Below are 20,821 nucleotides of genomic sequence, written 5' to 3' on the forward strand. Positions count from 1 at the left end.
GGTCACCCTCTGGGGAGAAGGCACTTTGGGGAAGAGGATGCCCTTTGGGGACGAGGACTCCTTTTGCCGAGCAGGACATCTTTTGGGGTGGGGGAAGCCTCTCGGTGAGGAGGTCGCCCTTTGTGGGGGAGGTTTTCTTTTGGGGAGGCAGGCGCCCTTTGGAGCAGAGGACGACCTTCGGGAAGGACACTCTGGGGAGGAGCAGATCTGTGCGAGCTGGGTGAGGGTCCGTCTCCTAGTCGAGCCCCTGGGGGGGGGTCACCGCCTTCCCCAGCGGGGAGCGCGCCCCAGCTCCGCCGGAGCTGCGACCTGCAGGCACAACCCGGCCTTCCCCCACCCCCGACGACCCGCAGCCCAGCCCAGACCCCCCGGCGGGGGCAGGCGCGGAGGAGCGGCCCCTCCCGGCGCGGCGCGGCGGGCCCGGGGCGGGCCCGGGCCCGGGGGCGGGGAGGCGGCGGGGCGGGGAGGCCGCGGCGCCCGGGCCCATTTCAGCGGCGGCGGCGGCGGGCGGCGGGAGCGGCGCCATGGCTGGGCGGGCGCTGTGGGCCGCGGCGCTGGTGCTGCTGGCGGCGCTGCCCGCGGCGGTGCGGGCCGACACGCCGGCCAACTGCTCCTTCGCCGAGCTGCTGGGCCACTGGGAGCTCCGCGTCTGGCGGGGCGGCGGCCGCCACGGCAACTGCTCCCAGGCGGGTGAGACCGCGGCGGCTCGGCCCCGACCCCGTCCCGCTTCCCCGGGGCCCGCGGAGCTCCGGCGTCCGCGTAGGGGGTGGGGGGCCGGGTGTCCCTGGGAGCCGGGGGGAGGAGCGGGGCGGGCGGCGGGGAGCGACCGCCAGGCCCTAAAACCGAGGCGGGCGACGGCGAGGAGGGACCCTGCCTCGGCCGTGGCGGCCCTGCACCTGCGGGCCGGCCCGTGCTGCCGGCCTCGTGCGGAGCGGCCTGCCAGGTTTAAGGCAGAGAAAGGTTAATCTGAGTTAAGCAGCTTGAGGCGCTCCCGTTAGTCTGGCTCTGGGTGACCGCTGCGGGCAGCCCTGTTATTCTTACACTTAGGGTTTTTGGGGGTTTTTTCTGTTTGTTTCGATTTAGGCTGAACTAGGCCTCGTCATGAGCACCACTGGCTCATGCCGGCTCACGTCTTCCTCCCTCGCAGCCCGCAGGTACCTTCCCTCCCAGCTCAGCTCAGCCTGCCCTCAAAGCGGCTGATCCCGGCAGCAAAGCGCGGCTTTGCGTCTGGGTGACACCTGGGCAGCTCCCGGACCGGTGGGTTTGCTGCTCAGGGAGCCTGATGGCATCAGGAGCATTAGGAAGTGTTGCTTCCCTTGAGGGGGTAATAATAGCGGGGAGTTACTATTTGATTTTTGTATGTCAGTATTATTTTTAAAATAGTTGATACTTTGCATCTTTAGAAATCACTTGCTTTTTGATCAGCCGAGGCAAGTGTCAGGTTGGAGCAGTGGAGGCGAGGCCAGTGATGGAGGGAGCACTGGTGTGAAGGCACTGGGCTAGCTGAAACCAGATCCCAGATGTTTTAGGGGGAGATTTGTCATTGCAGACACAGTGCTTGAGTGACAAAGCATCCTGTGTAGGTGTATAGCAAGTTATATTTAAATAAGATGTTATTTCCCAGTAACAGCTGTTTGCTGCTGCTGTTGTTGGTAATGAAATGTGCAAATACTGTCTAGCAGTGGAAAGAATGAGCATGTAGACTGACAGATAACTGAAGTCCCCAAAGTGTGTTTGCTTGATGCCTTTTGGTAGAAGACTGTATTCAACAAGTGTGCTTTAGCTAATCTTTTGGAATAAAATAAATAATTAAAAACATTCTTGGTTCTAACTTATTTTTATTTTTCCCACACAGTAATCATGAAATAATGTTTGTATTTCTTGCAGGGCCTGTGGAAAAAAAGGTGCTTGTTAGTCTTCAGAAATTAGATGTGGCTCAGGATAGTCTGGGCAACTATGGTTTCTTCACTTTGATTTACAATCAAGGCTTTGAAATTGTGATAAATGACTACAAGTGGTTTGCATTTTTTAAGGTGAGTTAACTTGGTGTGTTCTGTGTCACTGACTGTTGCTAGAACAGCCCATAGTTAGGCTTCTCTTTAGTTCCCAAGTTCCACAGTGGGGTGGTTAGAACACTTGGCTATCTTTGGCTCTATTACCAGATACATGACTTCTTGTTTTTTAATATAATGTAAGAGTTATCAGTAGCTGAGTAAGGAGGAGAGGGAGGGAAAAGGTATTTTATATTACACACTGGGCATTATCTGAAAAATCTTTTATAGATGCTGCCGATTTCCCTTCTGGGGATGCTTAAAGGAATTGAAGGCCTTCAAAAAGCTAACTCTCCCTGTAGCATGGAATTTTCTTTCAGTCATAAAGCTAACTCTCCCTGTAGCATGGAATTTTCTTTCAGTCATAAAGCTAACTCTCCCTGTAGCATGGAATTTTCTTTCAGTCATAAAGCTAACTCTCCCTGTAGCATGGAATTTTCTTTCAGTTTTTTTCCCTGATACTAAGGACCCAAGTGAAATAGCAAGCATCATTGCTTTTATTGTTTATTAAAGATGTTCTCAAATGCATTAAAACCTTAGAAAGTCCAGCTGCTTTCCTTCCTGGACGATCAGGATCTTCTAGGATTTTATTTCAGAATATTACTTTAATATCTAAGGATTCTGCTGCCTGTAATTGTTCTTTTTGGGTAATACCGTGTGCTAGTTTGCAAACAAACTAGTGGGAGACACCAAGTCTCAAATAACAATTAACAATTTAATAAGGATACCAAATAACAATTTAATAAGGAAAAAAATTATAAAGGCAGATAGCACTGGGTTAAACTAACAGAGTCAGGATACAACCTGACACCCTGTTAATCAGGGTGGTGGTAGCAGTCTGATAGAACGGTGGCTGCAGTACCCCCGAAGCAGTGATCCTGTAGAAAAAAGATCTGCTCTTCCTCAGAAAAGTCCAGTGGTGGCTTAAGTAGCTCCTCTCTTCTGGAAATCCAGTGGAAAAGAAAGCGTCTCTGGTATTCAGAATCTCAGGTTATATCCAGGATGGAATGCTAGTTTTCTCCCTCTGGGTGGAGCATCTCACAATGGGATAATGAGTCATGCTGCATGGCATTGATGGGCCATTAGCAGAAAGATAGTCTGGAGAGGGGGGGAAGCAAGGAAACACTGCCCCACCTGATTTCGACAGCTCATGAGGATGGTAATAGAATACACTGCAACCCAGGACATACTGTTTTCTGTGTTCCCTGTTAATGACTTCAGATCAAGCTGAAAACAGTGTTGGTGGGCAGGGCTTGGACAGGTAAGACCCACTTACTGAGGAGCATTTTGCTGCTGTGCTGGTGAGTGGCATTATGAATCTGGAGGGTGTCTTGAAGCAGTCTCTGCAGAATAACTTTACTACCTGGGAGATAGATGTTTTGTGCAGCAAGACCGCTCAGATGGTGAGTGTAGCCCTTGGCTGGAGAAATGAATATGTTTCTTGGATGTTTCAGAAAGCCTGATCTTGTGTCTGGCTTCAGGTGAGCCCATAGTAAACACCCAAGCCTTGTCCAAGCATAAAAACTCTGAACCTGGACTAGTAGTAAGGAGGGTGAAGAAGTTACTTTTTCTTTAAATTGTCTTTCTGGGAGCCATTGTAGATAGTTTATTTCACAGCAGCTATTTTCAAGTCAGTGTTCTCAGATATTAACAAAAGCAGTGATCTACTCTTTCTGGAGAGCAGTAATCCTTACTGAATAGAAATGGTGTACGTACCCCTGATTTAACTGCAGCTTTCTCCATGCAGGTTGGAGCCACTTAAGGGAAAGGGCTGTGTAGGTTTAACGAGACTAATGGTGATGTTTGTTTACATGCTTTTTGTTGTGGATTAATCCTGGTAGGCAGCTAAGCACCATGCAACTACTGGCTCATTCACCCCCCAGTGGGATGTGGGAGATAATCGAAAGGGTAAAAGAGCAAGAACTCATGGGTTGAGATAAAGGTAGCTTAATATGTGAAACAAAAGCTGTATATATAATAATATATCAATAAGGAATTCATTCACTGCTTCCCACCAGCAGGCAGGTGTTTAGTGATTTCCAGGAAAGCAGGGCTTCATCACATGTAACTGTTACTTAGGAAGGCAGACACCATAACTCTGAATGTCCCCCTTTTTTCCTTCTTTGCTTAGCTTCTATTGCTGAACATGGTGTTGTATGGGATGGAATGTCCCTTTAGTCAGTTGGGGTCAGGTGTCCCATCTGTGTCCCCTCCCAAGTTCTTTTGCATCCTCATCCTGCTCGCTGGTGGGGCAGTGTAAGAAGCAGATGGGGTCTTGATGCTGTGTATGCACTGCTCAGCAATAACTAAAACATCCCTGTGTTACCAACACTATTGTCATCACAAATCCAAAACATGGCACTGTATGAGCTACTATAAAAATAAATCTCTGCCAAAACTACTGCACTCTTATAACTGTAAACTTTTGAAATAAGAATGCTGCGTAAGATCATAAGTCTTATACCTGAGCAAAAGCGAAGTATGAGAGAAATATCTGATTAATATTCTCTCATCTGTATAAGGTAGTGACACTAAATAGCCAATGTAGGTCATACAGCAAAAACTACAGACACTGAAGAGTACTTTAACTGGGCAGAATTACTCTGAAGCATCTCAGGCAGAGATACCTCTGTGAGCTTCCCTGAAGTGGCAGGGCCAGTCTCAAAAGTGGCAGGAATTGCTGCTTCCCTGAGGACAGTGAAGCACTGTATGTTGTGGTATTGTCCACAAACTCGGGCTTGAGATGTCCACTCTGGCAGGTGGAATTCAGCAGTCATTACTGGACTTGGTGGACTCATCTGAGAAGGAATATAGTTGAACTAGTGGGCTGGGAATCCTTAGGCTGATATTTTGCACTGAAATGCAGACTTGCTTTACAAGCCAGTATGATGAGCAGCTGAAACAAGTGTTGATTATCAAACTAATTCTTCAGTGTGAGGAATTTAATAACAGAAACAGTGAGTGGCCTGCTCTGGAATGTGAATGGAGCTGTTAGGCACCAATTTTGAAGAGAGCTGAGAGTCACTGAAGGCTCTACTGCTGCTATCTATACCTTGTGAAATACATCCCCAGAAGATGTGACTGATAAGTGCTGATCTCCTGTATTCCTCTGTGCTTATGAAAATATAAGTGCATTGCTTTGCAAGAGTACTCTTAAACAATATCTCAAAACTGTGTTACAGAATAATTTAGACTGGAAGGAACTTCTGGAGGTCATCTGATCCAACCTCTTGCTCAAAACAAAATAAGCCAAGTAGTAGCAGTGCACAATAGTTTGTGTTTCACAGTCATGAATATGTCTTAGCCCTTTGTAGGCAAATGGATTAATTGTTAGTTTTGCAGTTGCATTTAGTATTGAGAAATAGCAAGCTTGTTTGGCTCATTGTTCAGTAGTAGGGACTCCATTGGCAAGACATGCTTAAATTAAAGGCTTCTTTCCTTAAATATTATAGAGAGGATTAGAGCCCAATTCAGTTACCCTCTATAATTTTGCAGCTGTAAAGGAAACAACAGATTACTGAGATGCAAGTATAATGGCTGAAAAGCATGAGGAAATAGCATAGCACTTGGTAAATGCATTTTTTGCTGCAGGAAACTATTTGACTTTGTTAGGTAACAATTTGCAGTACTGTCTTATCTGCAAAACTGTTATTTCACAACTGTCCGTAGGGACTTGGGGGAAAGAAGTGGTGGTTCCTTATAAACTGCTTGACCTTGTGACTTATTTAGATGTGCATATCTGTTTGCTTTCAATGTAGTAGATACTGCATTACATATGAAATAGAAATACAAAATATCTAGTCCTGGTATAAAGTGAAAATGTGATTTCTTCTATCAAATGGTGTTAATGCTCTTTTAGGACCTATTCTATCATCTTCTACTATAAAGCTTCTAAGGGACAAATAATATACTCTGCTCAGTGCATGTTCAGAGATTTTTGAAGAATAATTGTGTATTGTTTAAAATACTTCTACTGTTGGCACCTAAAAGAAATGTAAACATAGCAGACTTCACTTGCTTAGTGTTGGTCATAATGTAGAAGCCCTTGGAGTAAAATACAGTAGACTAGAATGCTAATGGGTGAGGGCCTGCCTCCCTGGAAATGCAGCAAGATGAAAGCATAAAAGCAATTTCTTAGAATATTGCTTAGCCTTGATCACTATTGAGAATGGAAAGTCATTAGATGAGGTTCCTTTGGAATCAATGGAAAGGAAGAATTACTTTGCTAGCAGTCTCTTGCTTTACAGCAAGACAGTACAGAACTAATATTTAATACGGAGTAATTTACTATTGTCTTTACTACTTGGTAAAATCTTTAGTTTCACTCTGGAATAACCTTCTAGTGTCAACACTGTTCTGGAGTTAGCACTTGACTGTGGAATAACTTTTTGGTACATGGGGCAGTTTGTGGTGGTGAAGCAGCCATAATGCAGAAAGCCTTGCACATCTACTTCCATGGCATTGGGCTTGTCAGGAAAGTATTCATTGCTTAAAGACCACTCATAAATTTCAAGTTCTGTTTATGTTGCACTAAAGATAAATTATGTAGCTAAAACACCATCATGGTGACAGAGCAAATAAAGCATCCTGATTTACCTACTATGATGTTTTAACACTTTTGTCATATTCTGCCATTGAACAGAGCATGGTGTTGCTAGGCAAAATGAACAGCAATGTTTAAGCCAAGATATTACTTCTTGTGTTTCAAGCATGGAAATGCAACTGGTGCTAGTTTAACTTCCAGTGTGGTTTTGCTTAATGTTAAAGAATTAAGCTATTAATTACTAACAAGAATGCTGTGGACTTGTCTAAATGGTGACTTTGTCAGAGCTCCTGTACTGTGAAGATAGACATGGCCTGTTTGATGCATTTCACTGAGTTTTTAATAGCATTTTGTTCCTGTGGCTTACTAAACAAGACACTCAGTTTTGTAGGGCCTCACTGCCTTTACAAGTTACTTGTTCTTGTATCTGGGGACTGTGGGGGAATGACTTTCTACACCAAAATATTGGATTGGGTGAGCTTATCAATGTATTTTTTCCTCAGTTTGCTTTAATAGCTTAAGTAAAGAAGCTGTAACTGTTTATTTCTAACCATTGCTGTACATAGATTTGTCCCTTAAGGTTTGTCAGGTTAAATGCATCATCCTACTGCACTCTTGCATTCTGCTTCTCACAAGTTATAGTTACTTTGCCTGGTGCTTTTTTGCAGCACAAAAGAACTTGTTTGTTTTATGGGAATGCTCTTGTTTCTTATTTAATGTGTGCTGCTGAAACGTCCCTATACTGAACTTGGCTGTGCTGTTAGTATGCTCACTCTCAGCAGAAGCTTGAGCATGTGCTCCTGCTGGATGATATAAGGATTCTGTAGGGCTATGCAAGATATAAGGCTTTAAAGATTTATTTTTTTTCCAAGGGATAGCAAAAGAAATAGGAACAGCGTAGCATAAAAAGCTGGAGTGAGGCTGAAAGGAAAGTTGATGTGAACTTGTTTGAATTATTTGGTATCTTTGTAGCATTTAATGTTAAGACTACCACTTTGAAAGGAGGTGGTCTGATAAGGTTCTTGCTGCTTGTCCCTTAAGCTAATTGGTACTACTTCTGGTTTTTGCTAGACGACATCTCAAAATCAGAAGTGTGGCATTTTTTCATATTAAAACATTAGTGCTACTTTAGTAAAAAGAAATAGATTACAGGATCTTCCACTACTGTTATTCATCTTTTCTGGACTGACCTGGTGATACCTTTGTCATGTCTTCCCCAGTGCCCCTAAATTTGGTTAAAACAAAGGACTTCCCTTCTGAAATAATCAGCCTAGACAAGTGACAGTAGTTAATGTTTAAATTTTAGAATAAAAAATCTGAATGCATTTTATTCCATGTTGCTAAAATAGTGTGAGTTATTAATGCTATTTAATCATCCTACAAATCCATTGAAAGTTAATTTCTGACCTATCTTAGTTGGGCTTCCTTAACTGACTGTGTGCAACTGCTGCTTCCCTAAAGCATAAATCTGAAAGCATAAATCTCTGAATTGCAGAATGTTCCCTAGAGGAAAGAAAATGCATCTGTAGCTGATACTTGCTTGTATTTTATATTAAGTAGCAAGATGCAGTCCTTTGTTCTGATAATACCATTTTCTGTATTTTCATACAGTAGGGCATCCTTAAGTCTGCAATGCTGTTATAATTAAGAATGTAAAATTCATAGGCACACTTTTAAATTTGACAAACGAGTGGTAAGTCTTTCCACCAGGCTTAATGTATAAGATGGTTCTGCCTCCTGGAACTCAAGTTGGCTTATTGCCTGAAAATTGCTTAAATTGAGAACAATAGACAGAGGATGAGATGGCAGCTTGTGTATGTATCACTGATGAATCCCTATTAAAATGCTGTGTCAAATAAGATCTCTGTCCTTTCTTGCTTTCCTTAGGGACATGAAAAACTTAAAGAATGTGTTAAACAATTGTATTATTTTTACCAGGACTAGAATTGAACATGTAATTAGATTATGTCATGATGACAATACAGGAAAGACTTTACTAAAAGTAGTGTACTGAAAAGCTCATCTAGGTTCAGGTATCTAATAGCATGCCTTGAAATTTAGATACACAAAGTCTTTTAAGGTTAATGTTGGAGTTACTTGACTAAATTCTGACAGCAGTTGTCAGTCGAGGAAAATACACATTTGAACTAGAATTAAAGCTTAATGTTTTCAAACCTCAGAATGTGAACTGTGAATAAAGTTGGGTGCCTTTCTGTAGGAGTGGTTCCAGATTGGTCATATCACTGGATGGAGATTACTTAATTTTGCAGACATAAGCACTGGCTGATGAAATTGTCATATGTGTCATGGCTGCAATGGTCTTTTATTAACTTAAAAGTGAAACCATCTTTAATTCTGTAGGGGAAGTGAATACAGCAGTTGTCTGGCAATTGCTGGTGGTAACAGCTGTGTAGCAGCTGTCCTCCATGAAGGATGCTCCTCTGATGGGTTCTGCAGATGTTCTGGGTACTGTGCTGACAGCTTGGGTTGGGTCTGGCTTTGTCATTTGCATCTGCCTGAGTCAGTGCTTGTTCATGCAGTGGTGCCATGCCGCTGTACGCCTGTTGATTGGGCAGGCAGACTCACAGTAGGTCCTCTAAAACTGGTACAGTCAGGTTTGCTAGATCTAATCTGTTAGAGCCCATCTCTGATCGCAATAAGAAATGTTGCATGTGGTGTAGGATGGAATACTGATTTGACAGTGTACCTTCTGGTAGTAAGCAGCGGGTGTCATTGTCATGGTACTGATGACTTTGTTATCCCATTTTAGTTCCTCTAGCATGTGGCCCATTGGGGAGTTAACTAGCCTGTAGAAATTAAGCGTGAGTATTGGGCTTTTTAAAGGTTTCTCCACTGCTGCTGTACATCAGTGGCTCTCAGTTTTAGCCAAAGGGGGGAAAAAAGCAAATTGAGACACTACGGGTATATTTTAATTTCCTAGCTGAAAATGGTTCTTGGAGTTGACATTCCCTTATATCATTGATGGGCTATGGTCTCAAAGTCTCCATGTCCCCTTTTTAAAGACAGTTCAGTAGTAGTTTACAGTCTGACTACAAAAAGGTAGCTATGGAGGACTTGAACTGCTTAATTTTAGGCTTCTACACAGACTGCCTGAAATTGATTTCTGTCTGCTGTGTATCTTGAAGCATTGCCACTGTCCCTTCACCTCCTTCCTAGTTTTGCTGATATGTTTGAACTGAAAGAACAGCATAAGAAACTTGTTAAATTCACTTTCCCCAGAAGATAAGTTGCACAAATGGTGTTATCTGTTATTGTGGTTATCTACGTACATCTTAAAAAAAAGAACAATAAATTTAATATCTGGAAAAAGGAGAGGGATTTCTAGAAGGAAAAAAAGGCAAGTTGTTTTAACTTTCTAGTTAGCAGATAACTCATTGCCTTTTTTCCCATTAAGATGTCCTAAATCTGTTCTACTTGTTCTGATTCAATGTAATTCTCCATTCTAGGCAGGATCTGCATATGATTGTTGCAGGAATCTGGCCTGTTCTTAAATAATCTTCAAGAATTCAGATTGAAGGCATATACTTACCAAGAATGATTGTGCTTGGTCTTATTTTAATCTGTGACAGCTTTTAGATGAAGACAGGTAGGTATTAATTTACACTGTCATGTAGAGCCAAATAAAGTTCTCACAGTAACTTACTGATGTAAAGTCAGTAACTTGTTGCTTTTGGAAGTGTCTGGATTTCTAGCAGTGCTGTTGTGAAGACGGTATTTCTCAAGAGTCATCTCTGGACCTTGTCCTTGGTATTTGGCCAAGTGTCGTTATTTCCCATATTGCACAATCCTGCACAGTAAGATAGGATGAATAGAACAAGGTAACAGCTCAGCCTTCCAGTGCCCCCATCCTGCTCTGGCCAGCAAACATGCTTGCCTTGCTAGACAAGCAACTGTGTAGATGTGATACCTCTGCAACCTCTGAACTGGGGGCAAAGCCAATTCCCATTGTTCTAAAACAGTTAGAGGATTAACCTTTTAGTTATATCCCTCTGATAAGACTTAATTATTATGTTCTCCTTCGGATTTCCCACAGAGCACTAACATAGTCACAAACCTCTCAGTTTCTTTGAGGCATTTCAATCACTGAAAGCCACCACCTTCAGTGAAGAGTGAACAAGCATTTTGTTGAATCATAGCTACAAAATCTCTGTACCACTGTACACGTACAACTTGAATGGGATGGGATTTAATAAAGTGTTCTTGGACTAGAAAACAGGGACTCTGTGACTTAGAAGAGTGAAGTTGAAGGTTTTGTTGCATGGGGTTTTCAGGCTCCTCTGTAGCTTAATACAAAATAAACTTTAACCTTAAGAGATGAATAAAGATCTCCATAAAGATCTTTCCCCACCCCCTGCCACTGGGACATTCTACTGTCAAAGAATTGCTAATCCAGAAAACTTGTGCAGCTGGGGAGAGTGTGCTAACTGTTGTATGAAGACACATTTTACTGAATAGATTAACTTATTACTCCTTTTCAGTGGCAAAATGAAGACTTGTGTGGCTGAATAAGGAAGTATTAGGACTTGGGACTTGAGGCTTTAGTAACACTCCCCTCACCGCCAACTTCAAATGAGTTGCTCTCAATGGATCATCATTTCTTATTGTCTCATTTTGATAGTTGAGGTGAAACTGTTTCTTGATGCTCTTCCACCACAGCGCAAACTTAAAGCAGTTGCAGGAAGTCTCATCTTAATTCTGACTTTGAAAACAGAAATGCAGTAGTACAGTTTTCCCTGAGATGTTACTGGGTGAGAAACTTGCCATCCTCCCTGTGTTTACTTTTCACGCTGCTGTGTTAGTTTCTCAGACTTTTTCAGCATTTCGGGGTTTGTTTGACTAGTCACATACTTGGTGCAAGAAGCCACAGGGCCTTGAAGAGGACAAGTATTAAAGGATCTTCTACATTTTGCCTAGAAAGTAACTGTTGAACCAGAGCAATGAGCACCCGTTAGTTGATACTGATACTAATGCATGCTTTGTTGCTAAAAGTTCAAGTCATAACCTGCTTATCAAAGTGCTAGAGGAAGACAAAGAGCTTTCCCTTTCTGCTTAACCTTTTCTTGATGCTTCTTTGTCTTGAAATCAAACATGATACTGATTGATCTGGAATATACATTGGGACACTTCCTCTGAAACACAGTCAAGAAGCAGCTGGGTGGGTAGGGACTACTGTTGTGCTACCATATGCATCTACTCAACACAAGCATAACTTCTTAACTTTACAGTACAAAAAGGAAGGCCAGAATGTAACCAGCTACTGTAATGAGACTCTACCAGGATGGGTACATGATGTACTTGGCCACAACTGGGCTTGTTTCAGCGGACGAAAGATTTCTTCCTCTCCCTCAGATGTTCACATAAATGAGCTACCTCTCCAGAAGCCCAGAGGAAGGTAAACAACAGATAAGTAACCTTTTACTGGAATAAAATGTTTGGTAACTACTTCAGGTTTCAGCTAAAACCATATGGACCAATTCTGTGACTGAGGGCAAAGTTAAAGCCAGTAATCATGTTGGGAATAAATGTGAATGCACAAAGATGAGGGAGGATGTGCCGGTTGCATCACACAGATGCTCCTTCACCCTCTGGTGAAGGCCAGTTACAAAACTGGCATGTCTAAAGGTGATGATTGTATCATTCTAGTTAGTCCTTCTCAAATTTCAGAAACCTTGCCTTAATTCAATAATTGCATGTTTCTTAACCTACCAGGAGACTCTTAGAGTTTTCCATATTCAGTTTAGAGAACACGTTTTTAATTTTCAATCCCTGTCCTTTGGTTGCTTTTTTTTTTTGCAGACTTTCAAGCAGACGTTATGTGCACAACTTTGACTTTGTAAATGCTATCAATACCCATCAGAAGTCCTGGAGAGCAGCAAGATACAAGGAGTATGAGAACTTTGCCTTGGAAGAACTAACTAGAAGAGCCGGGGGTGTCTATTCCAGAGCTCCAAGGTACTAAGGCCTTTTGTTTTGCCATAAACTCCACTGCTGCAAAGAATCTGCTTATTTGTCCTGGCTCTTCCCGGCTGTGTTTTGGCTTGTAGTTCAGATGTTTCATCAAGTTTCAAGGCTCTTCAGCTCATTCTCATGGACTGCCAATATATTTGAATGATTATTCCGAGCATCTGTTGTCTCAAGCACTTAAGACAAATAGGACCATTTACCCTTTAATCTTGTCCAGTAACTTGCTGCTGAATTTATGTTCAGGGAAGAAGTGGGGAGAGTCTCTGTTGTCACTCTCCTGTCTACCCATGAGCTGCTTGCCATAGTCATGAGCTTCTGCTTGACCATCTTCCTGGTTCTGCTAGTTCATAATTGCACTTCACAAGCAGTGACCCATCATTCTGCTATTAAACATTAATAATATTTTCTGAGGGCATTCCCTGGTTACTTTGATAATTTGACATGCCTGCAACCAGAGTTCACTCTAACAGGAGCAGAGTGAAGAGCATGAAGTAGCTCTGAGAGTGCCTTCAGGCATTGCCATCACATGACAGAGAATGGTAATGGGGATTGGACACATGGTCCTCTTAATTTGAGGACTAGAGTTCTTCAGATCCTAAGTTTCCCTTCCTTACAGCTGTTTTACCTCCTTTGTATCTCTTTTTTTCTACTCTGATACTACTGTGGGTAGGAATGCTACTTACTTTTCCAAACCATGGCAATTGTATGTTTTTAGAAGGTTCTACAACGCAATAAAAATCGATTTGTGTGGGAGTATCATGCAGATTATCATGGTTCCATCCTATAGATGGGAATCTTCTTGTAGATGGTTTTAAATATAGTAACCTGTTTGGAAGCTCTCTTGCACCCACCATGCAGTGACATGACAGTATTTTGCTGGCCCTCTTATGCTTTTAGAACAGATTTCAGGGTCTGGTGTTTGTGAATGGGACTTGATTTATGCGACAAGCATCAGGTTACGTGTAAGATGAATGCAGGAAGATCTTGTCTCACCAATACATGAGCATCACTTGGCTGCAAGTGGTAAATGAGGGCAAGTAACATCCAGTACTTCTTCAATAGTCATGGTAAAAACTTGCCCTAGGGAAGTCTACAGGGCAAGTGGGACTGCAGTTGGCTGGAAGTGTTGGTGTCAGCCATGTCTGTCTGCAGTTAGTCTGTAGGTGCTGTCAGTGCATGCTACCTTCTGCAGTCAGGTAGTCTGCATACCTTGTGATGACAAAGGTGTGAAATTGCAGTTGTGGAGTTACATTGCTACAGTCACTGAGAGTTACTTCAGCACTTCAGATTGGTTCAAAAGTGTTTGACCTCACCAGTTTGTGGATACTTCATAATATAGTTCCCTCAGGGAGGGATTTGAGTAGGTCTTGCATCCTGCTGAAACTAATCTCTTGAGACTGACACCCACTCAGTTTAGATGGAGACTGTTTCAATTGCTTGGTGTGAAGTGCGTGGAACTAGTAGAAGCCAGAAGATGACAACTGAGTGTTATGTGATTGTTTCTTTGCCTAAAGTGTGAAATGTTACTCAAAAGCATTTTCTCTTTAGACCAAAGCCTGCACCTTTAACATCTGAGTTACTCAAAAAAGTTTCAAGCTTGCCAGAATCCTGGGACTGGAGAAATGTGAGTGGTGTCAATTATGTCAGCCCTGTTCGGAATCAAGGTAAAAAAAGAAAAAAAAAAAAAAAAAAAAAAATCAAAACTGAATGAAATGCTCTAGAGCTCCTTTGCTGTGCTTTGTAATTTGCTGCTAACAAGAAGATTTTATCTAGTCTTGCAGCTGACAAAGCTGATCGCACCTTTACTATGAATAACCTGTGGAAACTGGGTGGAGTCCTGGCTGACAACAACTGTGCCAAAATAGGTGGTGGTATTGGCTTACCCAAACAACAGTATCTTGCTGGAGTGAAAGCCAGTGACCACAGTGCCCTTCATACAGACAGCTGTCAAATTTTGTCCAAGCAGTCTCAGTCATCGTTTTCTGCATGCTGACAGAACTGATGTACATCTAATTCTTTCCCTAATTCCTGTGGCAAATTATCATGCAGCTTTAGTGAATAAACCCATGAAAATTGTTTATACTGCCTCCAACTCTTATCACCCTGATAACTTTAGGAGTTACTTAAATGTGAAAAGTGTGGACACTGATAAATACAGAATACTTGTGAAAGCTTTTTTTAGTTTGCCCCTGTGATAAGGCAGTATTTAGCTCAAAGTATAGACCTAAAGGGATACCATTCTGGTATATGTTTATTCTATACGGAGTGCTTTTATAGCATCATGGCTGAATTAGATGGTTATATACTGGAGGCCAGGTGACGACTCAGTTAATGTGTCCTTTCGCTGCTGCACCATTTCCAATAAGCTATCTGGTTGCATCTTTAAGGGGAAGGGAGCATAACATTAGCATTGTGGGAAGGGGATGGCTTAGATTACTGGTCCCTCATTTATGGCTTAGTTCTTCTGCCAAATTCTGCCACCTGGACTCCTGGTAGCAGAAGCATAGGAAGGCTTGTGGGAGTTCTAGTTCCCAAGCTGACACATGGCATCACTGAAAGGTGGCAACAGGAAAAGATAGTCCTGTGAGTCCTGTACATTCTGCTAGTGTGAACTGTAACTATACCAAGGGCTCTTTTACCTTCCAAACAGTTGAACACTTGGTCCCAAACTTACCCTTTCCACATCATGTTGCTTCAAAGTTCCTGTAAATGAGAACTAGTCTGTTGCTTCCAATAATAAAGCTGCCTACACTTTTCCTGTAATCGAAGAATCCATGCTGAGTATGTTAAATGTCTGTGAAATATGCATTCTGTTCCATTAAATTAGAATTCTAGCTTTTAGGCTTTAAAAAAAAAAAGTCTTGGTTATGGTAGCTTGTATGATTTTTTGAGGCATTGGATATCAATGTTTCATTAAAATGATGGTATTAAAAAGTCTTAGTTGTATAACATTTAAGATTATTAGATGAATAATTAGAAAACGCTGTGGGGGGAAAAGGCTGCAAGCAGTAAGATGCAAGTTGTCTGGCCCATGCAGAGAGAATTGCATGAATTACAAGAGCTGACTTTTGAGATCTCAGATGCTTGTGGAGTCACTGCTCTTTACCTAAGGATGAAAAAATACACCATCTGAAGTGGACAAGAATCAAAAGAAAAGCATGCATTCTCTGTGGGATACCTTGAGACATGGCAGGCTTCATGTAACTGCCGTTGTCTTGGACTGTAATATCTACTGCCAGAATGTTAGGATCCCTGTTAGCTTTTCTTACAGTCAAGGAAGTAAAGATTGAGTTCTTGGGTTGTTGATAGAGGACTAACTGCCTCTTTGAGCCAAGAGATGTCATCTTTGAAGACAACCCTGTTGTTGCTTGTTATCAACTTTATGGGGGGAGAAGAAGAGGGGAACCTACAGATTTTGTTTGCTTTAGAGTGCGGTTCCAATTTCTTGCTGACTTCTTTTTGCAAGCTTTTGCTGCAGTTCGAAGTAGGTGAAAAGCCTAGTCAACTGATTCTTCACTAGGTGTGTTATGTCTTCTCCTCACTGCTTGTAATGTAATAGCCCTTTGCAATAGAGTGGGTAGAATGTGATGTGGCTGAAGCTTTAATTGTCTCTGGAAGAGAATTTGTGGGAGGTCTCAGAAAAGCCACTACTGTTGCAGCTGTGTTGGCTCCCTGCTGATACAGTGTGATAGTCATGCTATGGGCCTCAAATACCACAGTGGTAGCAGGGAAGAAATTTAGCAACCACCCCAACAGACTCCAGTCTGAAATGGTTGCGTTAATTGTGTTTTTCACTTTTTTGAACACAAAATGCAATAGTGTTTTGCAGCATGGTCCATCTCCAATGCTGTGACTGTACAATGAGTGGGAGGTACCTTTCACTGCTTCAGTTTGCCCTGCTGGGCAAAGAGCATTCATGTTCAGGCTGATTTTGCCCCTTCTCTTCAGAGATACGTCTAAGTGAGTGAAGGTGCAATTTCACAAAGTCTTGTTTTTGTAATAGCTCTGCTTTTATACACCTACACAGTTCAGGAGAAAGTATTTTGTTTTGTTCCTCAAGCCTCCCTCCTTTTCATAGCTCTGCAATATTTGACTTCCCTGCTGTCAGGAAACAAAAGGAAATCAGGCACCTTGGTGACAATCAGTAGATAAAATAGGACCTCATCCAAGTAATTGTCCTTCCCTGTAATGCTTGTCATTCCACTTCCAAAGGTTTTTAATGTGTTACAAGAAGCTCCTAGGGAGTGAAGAGGCCTAAAACTAGAAGCAATACTGAATTTTGATGCAGAAGTAAGGAGACTTAACTCTTTGTCAGGAAACAGAAGGGAAATTAAGGTGCCTCTGAGAAGACAGTGTAAAAATTACATGCCATTGGGAAGCAAGGTGAACTGGGATGAATCCAGTAGGTCAGACCTGCTATTTATACTACTAGACTCCTAAAAGTCAGTTATTTTAGGGGTAGCTCTAGAGGTGGAATATTTTTTCAGTTGGAAAATGCAGCATTAAATCCATTGATAGGTTGAAATAAATGTAGAACATTCACTTAAAATAGTTCATTGCCTCCTTTAGTATATGTGTTCCATAAAGGCTTATAGTCTGAGGCAGTAGGTCATGAGCCTTTTCGGCCCTGCTAATGTGGTCCCTGTAGGTTCGTTCTGAAGCAACATCATAGCTCTTAAATGATACTACTGGAAAACACTGAAGAGCAACATAATGTCTCTTATTCTTGAATTGAATAAGCTCAGTATTCCTTCAGAAATTAAAACTGCTTTTTTTTTAATTGGATGCTTAAAAGCTAAATGTATATTTAAAGTTTTTGCTCTATTAATGTTCAGCTTGGTAGGTTTTGACTCTTCTCAGCAGACTCTGTAATAGTTGTACGTGAATGCAGGTGTCTTGCCTTGTTTATGTTACTGACTGCTCTTCATGGTTTGTTCTTCAATCCAGGCTCATGTGGCAGCTGTTACGCATTTTCTTCCATGGGCATGCTGGAAGCAAGAATACGTATCCTCACAAACAACACTCAGAAACCAATCTTTAGTCCCCAGCAGGTTGTGTCTTGCAGCCAGTATTCTCAGGGTAAGTACACTGGTGTGTACAAAGATAACTTACAGTAATGATAATGCTGCAGAAGGAAACTGTATATTAAAACTTCCATGCCTTCCCCATCACCCATGATTCATTTTTTCATAAATTATCTGGCAGGCTTCATGTTTTGAAAGAGTGCAGAAAATATTCTAGAGTTGTCAACCCACTTACTGTTGGGCCTCGTGCTCAGGATGTTACTGGATTTCATGTAGATCTTCCTGGGAGATGGGAAATGTCCAAGTAATAGGACTAAAAATATGGCTGAATTGCAATGCATGCCTGGAAAGAGTGGAACAGAGTATCCTCCCAAAAGCATATTCAGAGAGAGGAGGAGCATATGGGGAGGGGGAAATGAGCAAAAGCAATGAGTGAAGCTTTCCAAAGGACAGTACCTGTGTTAGGACAGGTCTTTTTACTGCATGTAATGGCTCTTCGTGATGGGGAGCATCAGGAGCAATTGGATGAGAACATAGTCTGTGCATTAGTGTTCCCAATATAGCTCCCACTGATGTGAACTTTGCCTTACATGTTTCAGAAAGCTAGCTCTAGGTAACTGGAATATTAGGTTTATGTGGAGTCACTGATATTTTGTTCAATCCTGTATCTAAAAGTATTCCAAAAGATTTTGAGTAGGAGAGTCTTCTACCTCAATTAACTCTCTAAAGGAATAAGCAGATGTTTTGTTTTTTTTTTTCCTTTAGGTTGTGATGGTGGCTTCCCATATCTCATTGCTGGAAAGTATGTCCAAGACTTTGGTGTGGTGGAAGAGGACTGCTTCCCTTACACAGCCCAAGATTCTCCATGCACTTTCAAGCGCAGCTGTTACCACTACTACACTTCTGAGTACCATTATGTTGGTGGTTTCTATGGAGGCTGTAATGAAGCCCTGATGAAACTCGAGCTTGTTCAGCATGGGCCCATGGCTGTTGCCTTTGAGGTTTATAATGATTTCATGCTTTATAAAGAGGGGATCTACCATCACACTGGGCTGCAGGATGACTTCAATCCTTTTGAACTAACCAATCATGCTGTCCTACTGGTGGGCTATGGTACAGACCCAGACAGCGGTGAGAAGTTTTGGATTGTGAAGAACAGCTGGGGCACCTCGTGGGGAGAAGATGGTTACTTCAGAATCCGCCGTGGCACTGATGAATGTGCAATTGAAAGCATTGCAGTGGCTGCAACTCCTATTCCAAAATTATAAATGCAGAGGTCTTTATCCAGTGCCTTGTCCCCATCCATAAGAACATACTGATTGTTAGAAACTATGGTTAAAATCTGTCCCCTGGCTTGAACAGGGGAGCTTTAATGAAATTCTTCAGAACAGAGCAAACAGTTTCTCTAAGTGAGAGGAGGAATACTGTTAGCTTTGCTCTGTGCACTGAAGCCTTCCTCTTGAGCCTGACAGTAGGTCACCTAGAATGCAGCCATGTTTTGGTAGTAGTTACTCCATCTTCAGTCACCAGTTGCATTTTTCTTCTGTGGACATTCTTGAACTTCAGATCTCAGGGGAAGCATTTGCTATGATAATCTGTAACTACTGGAAGGACACGGTAGTGCCTTACTTCTCAGAAATCAGGACGTCACTGCAATTTAGAACACAAGTGTGTATTGGGGAGGGAATAGGCAATTACACTGATTAAAACAAAATTTTCAAGCTTTAAGTGTTCTGCAAAAACTGCATGTCAAACCCTTTATGACAGTAAAAATCAGTTCTACATTTCAGGCTGTTACTAAATGTTCCAGTTCTGGATTTTATTGCTGTGCTTTGCAATTGATCATCTCGGAGTTCAATAAAAGTTACCCCACTCCAGTAGGAGTTTGTATTGTGGAAGTAGTTGGTTCTTTCTTTCAGTGACCTGTCTTAAGTTTTGAACTTCCCGTTCAGAACCTTTTACTTTAGCAGGATCTAAACTGGTGGGGAAAGAGGATGAGAGGGGACAGTAACTAGGAATGATCCAGCTGAGGCCAAGACTCTCACAGCAGCATCAGGTGAGGTTGGCCAGGAGTCTAGTAGTTCTTGCTGTGGCTATGGGACAGTTCATTGAGTAAATTGGCTAATTCCCCAGCAATATTTCTGTTAATCTGTTGCCTTGTTCCTTTCAAAGAATACAATGTAGAAAAATAGACTTAAGGGGGGAACTGCAGCACTTGGAATTAACCATTTCTTTCGGGATTAAACTCAGTGGCAACACAGGACCTGGTTAATGCAGCACTGGTCTTTGCTGTTCTTCACATGAGTAAATAGGAGTGGCTTAGAGGTGAGTCCAATTTCATGGGTAGAAGATGACTTTGGTAATCTTATTTTAAAATAATGTGTGATGAAAGTAGTTAGTATTTTTATGTAAAAAAACCCCATAACCTTACAAGGGTTTTTTTTAAGGTGTAGGGAAATTAATAAAATACAGAAAAATTGAACTGTTATCTGTAATCAAAATATCCCATTTAACTTAGAGGGGAAAATTCCCTTTTATTTCGGTAACAGAATTTCACAAGAACTACTCGACTCTTGAGGGGCAGGGGAAGGATAGCCCCATGGTTTTGGCTTTTTGTTTTTTAACCCCCCTGCCAAAATATACCAAGCCATATTTGGAAATTTAGAACTTGTGTTTTGCCAGAGTTTGAACAGTAACTGGAATAGCTTACATTGTGCATTGGATTGTTTTAGCTGAGGGAATTGGTTGTGGGGAGAGCAGGGCGCTTGTTCCTTCCCACTTGGATTATTTAGTGTTGCTGCAAAACTGGGAGTCCCATGAGGACTTAACACCTTGGTAGCAGCTGCAGTACATTACAAAAATGTACAGTTCTCCCACAGATCTCTTTGCCTAAAATACACAACCAAGCACATGCCTTTTCTCTTGCACTTATGCCTCTCTTCCCCTTTCTTGTCCATAAGTGTTTTCCCTGGGGAAAATGTTACTGGGGTGTAAGAGGCAGTACCGGTTTTGGCCAACAGTGTGTGTGTGTGGTTTGTGTCTGCCATGTTACTGGGCATCATAACAGTGTGATAGTTCATGTGCTGATAAGCAGCTCTCAGTAGGTCACCCATTACCCTTTTTCCAGGCATTGATTTGAATTACAGTAATAAAACTAAAGCTGAAAATTGCTTGAAACAAAGATGGAGGAAAATGTTGCTTGTGCTTTCATTTTGCAA

General features: G+C 42.1%; 1 protein-coding gene across 1 annotated transcript; it reads left to right on the forward strand.

The window, feature by feature from the left end:
* The first annotated feature begins 502 nt into the window (after nucleotides 1-502).
* On the forward strand, nucleotides 503-19,501 carry CTSC (cathepsin C). Its single transcript, XM_074917545.1, has 7 exons — nucleotides 503-690; nucleotides 1,888-2,033; nucleotides 11,841-12,007; nucleotides 12,412-12,567; nucleotides 14,128-14,243; nucleotides 17,527-17,658; nucleotides 18,369-19,501. The coding sequence occupies exons 1-7, from the start codon at nucleotides 525-527 to the stop codon at nucleotides 18,869-18,871; spliced, it is 1,386 nt and encodes a 461-aa protein (XP_074773646.1). The 5' UTR covers nucleotides 503-524; the 3' UTR covers nucleotides 18,872-19,501.
* Nucleotides 19,502-20,821: the final 1,320 nt, after the last annotated feature.

This window comes from Athene noctua, chromosome 1 (genome assembly GCF_965140245.1).
Source record: "Athene noctua chromosome 1, bAthNoc1.hap1.1, whole genome shotgun sequence".
NCBI classification, from domain to species: Eukaryota; Metazoa; Chordata; class Aves; order Strigiformes; family Strigidae; genus Athene; species Athene noctua.

Excerpts from the sequence above, each read along its gene's own strand:
- CTSC (XM_074917545.1), top strand. The coding sequence starts at position 525 with ATGGCTGGGCGGGCGCTGTGGGCCGCGGCGCTGGTGCTGCTGGCGGCG. Across the intron at positions 691-1,887 it reads CGGCAACTGCTCCCAGGCGG|GGCCTGTGGAAAAAAAGGTG; the intron begins GTGAGACCGCGG and ends TATTTCTTGCAG. Across the intron at positions 14,244-17,526 it reads CAGCCCTGTTCGGAATCAAG|GCTCATGTGGCAGCTGTTAC; the intron begins GTAAAAAAAGAA and ends TCTTCAATCCAG.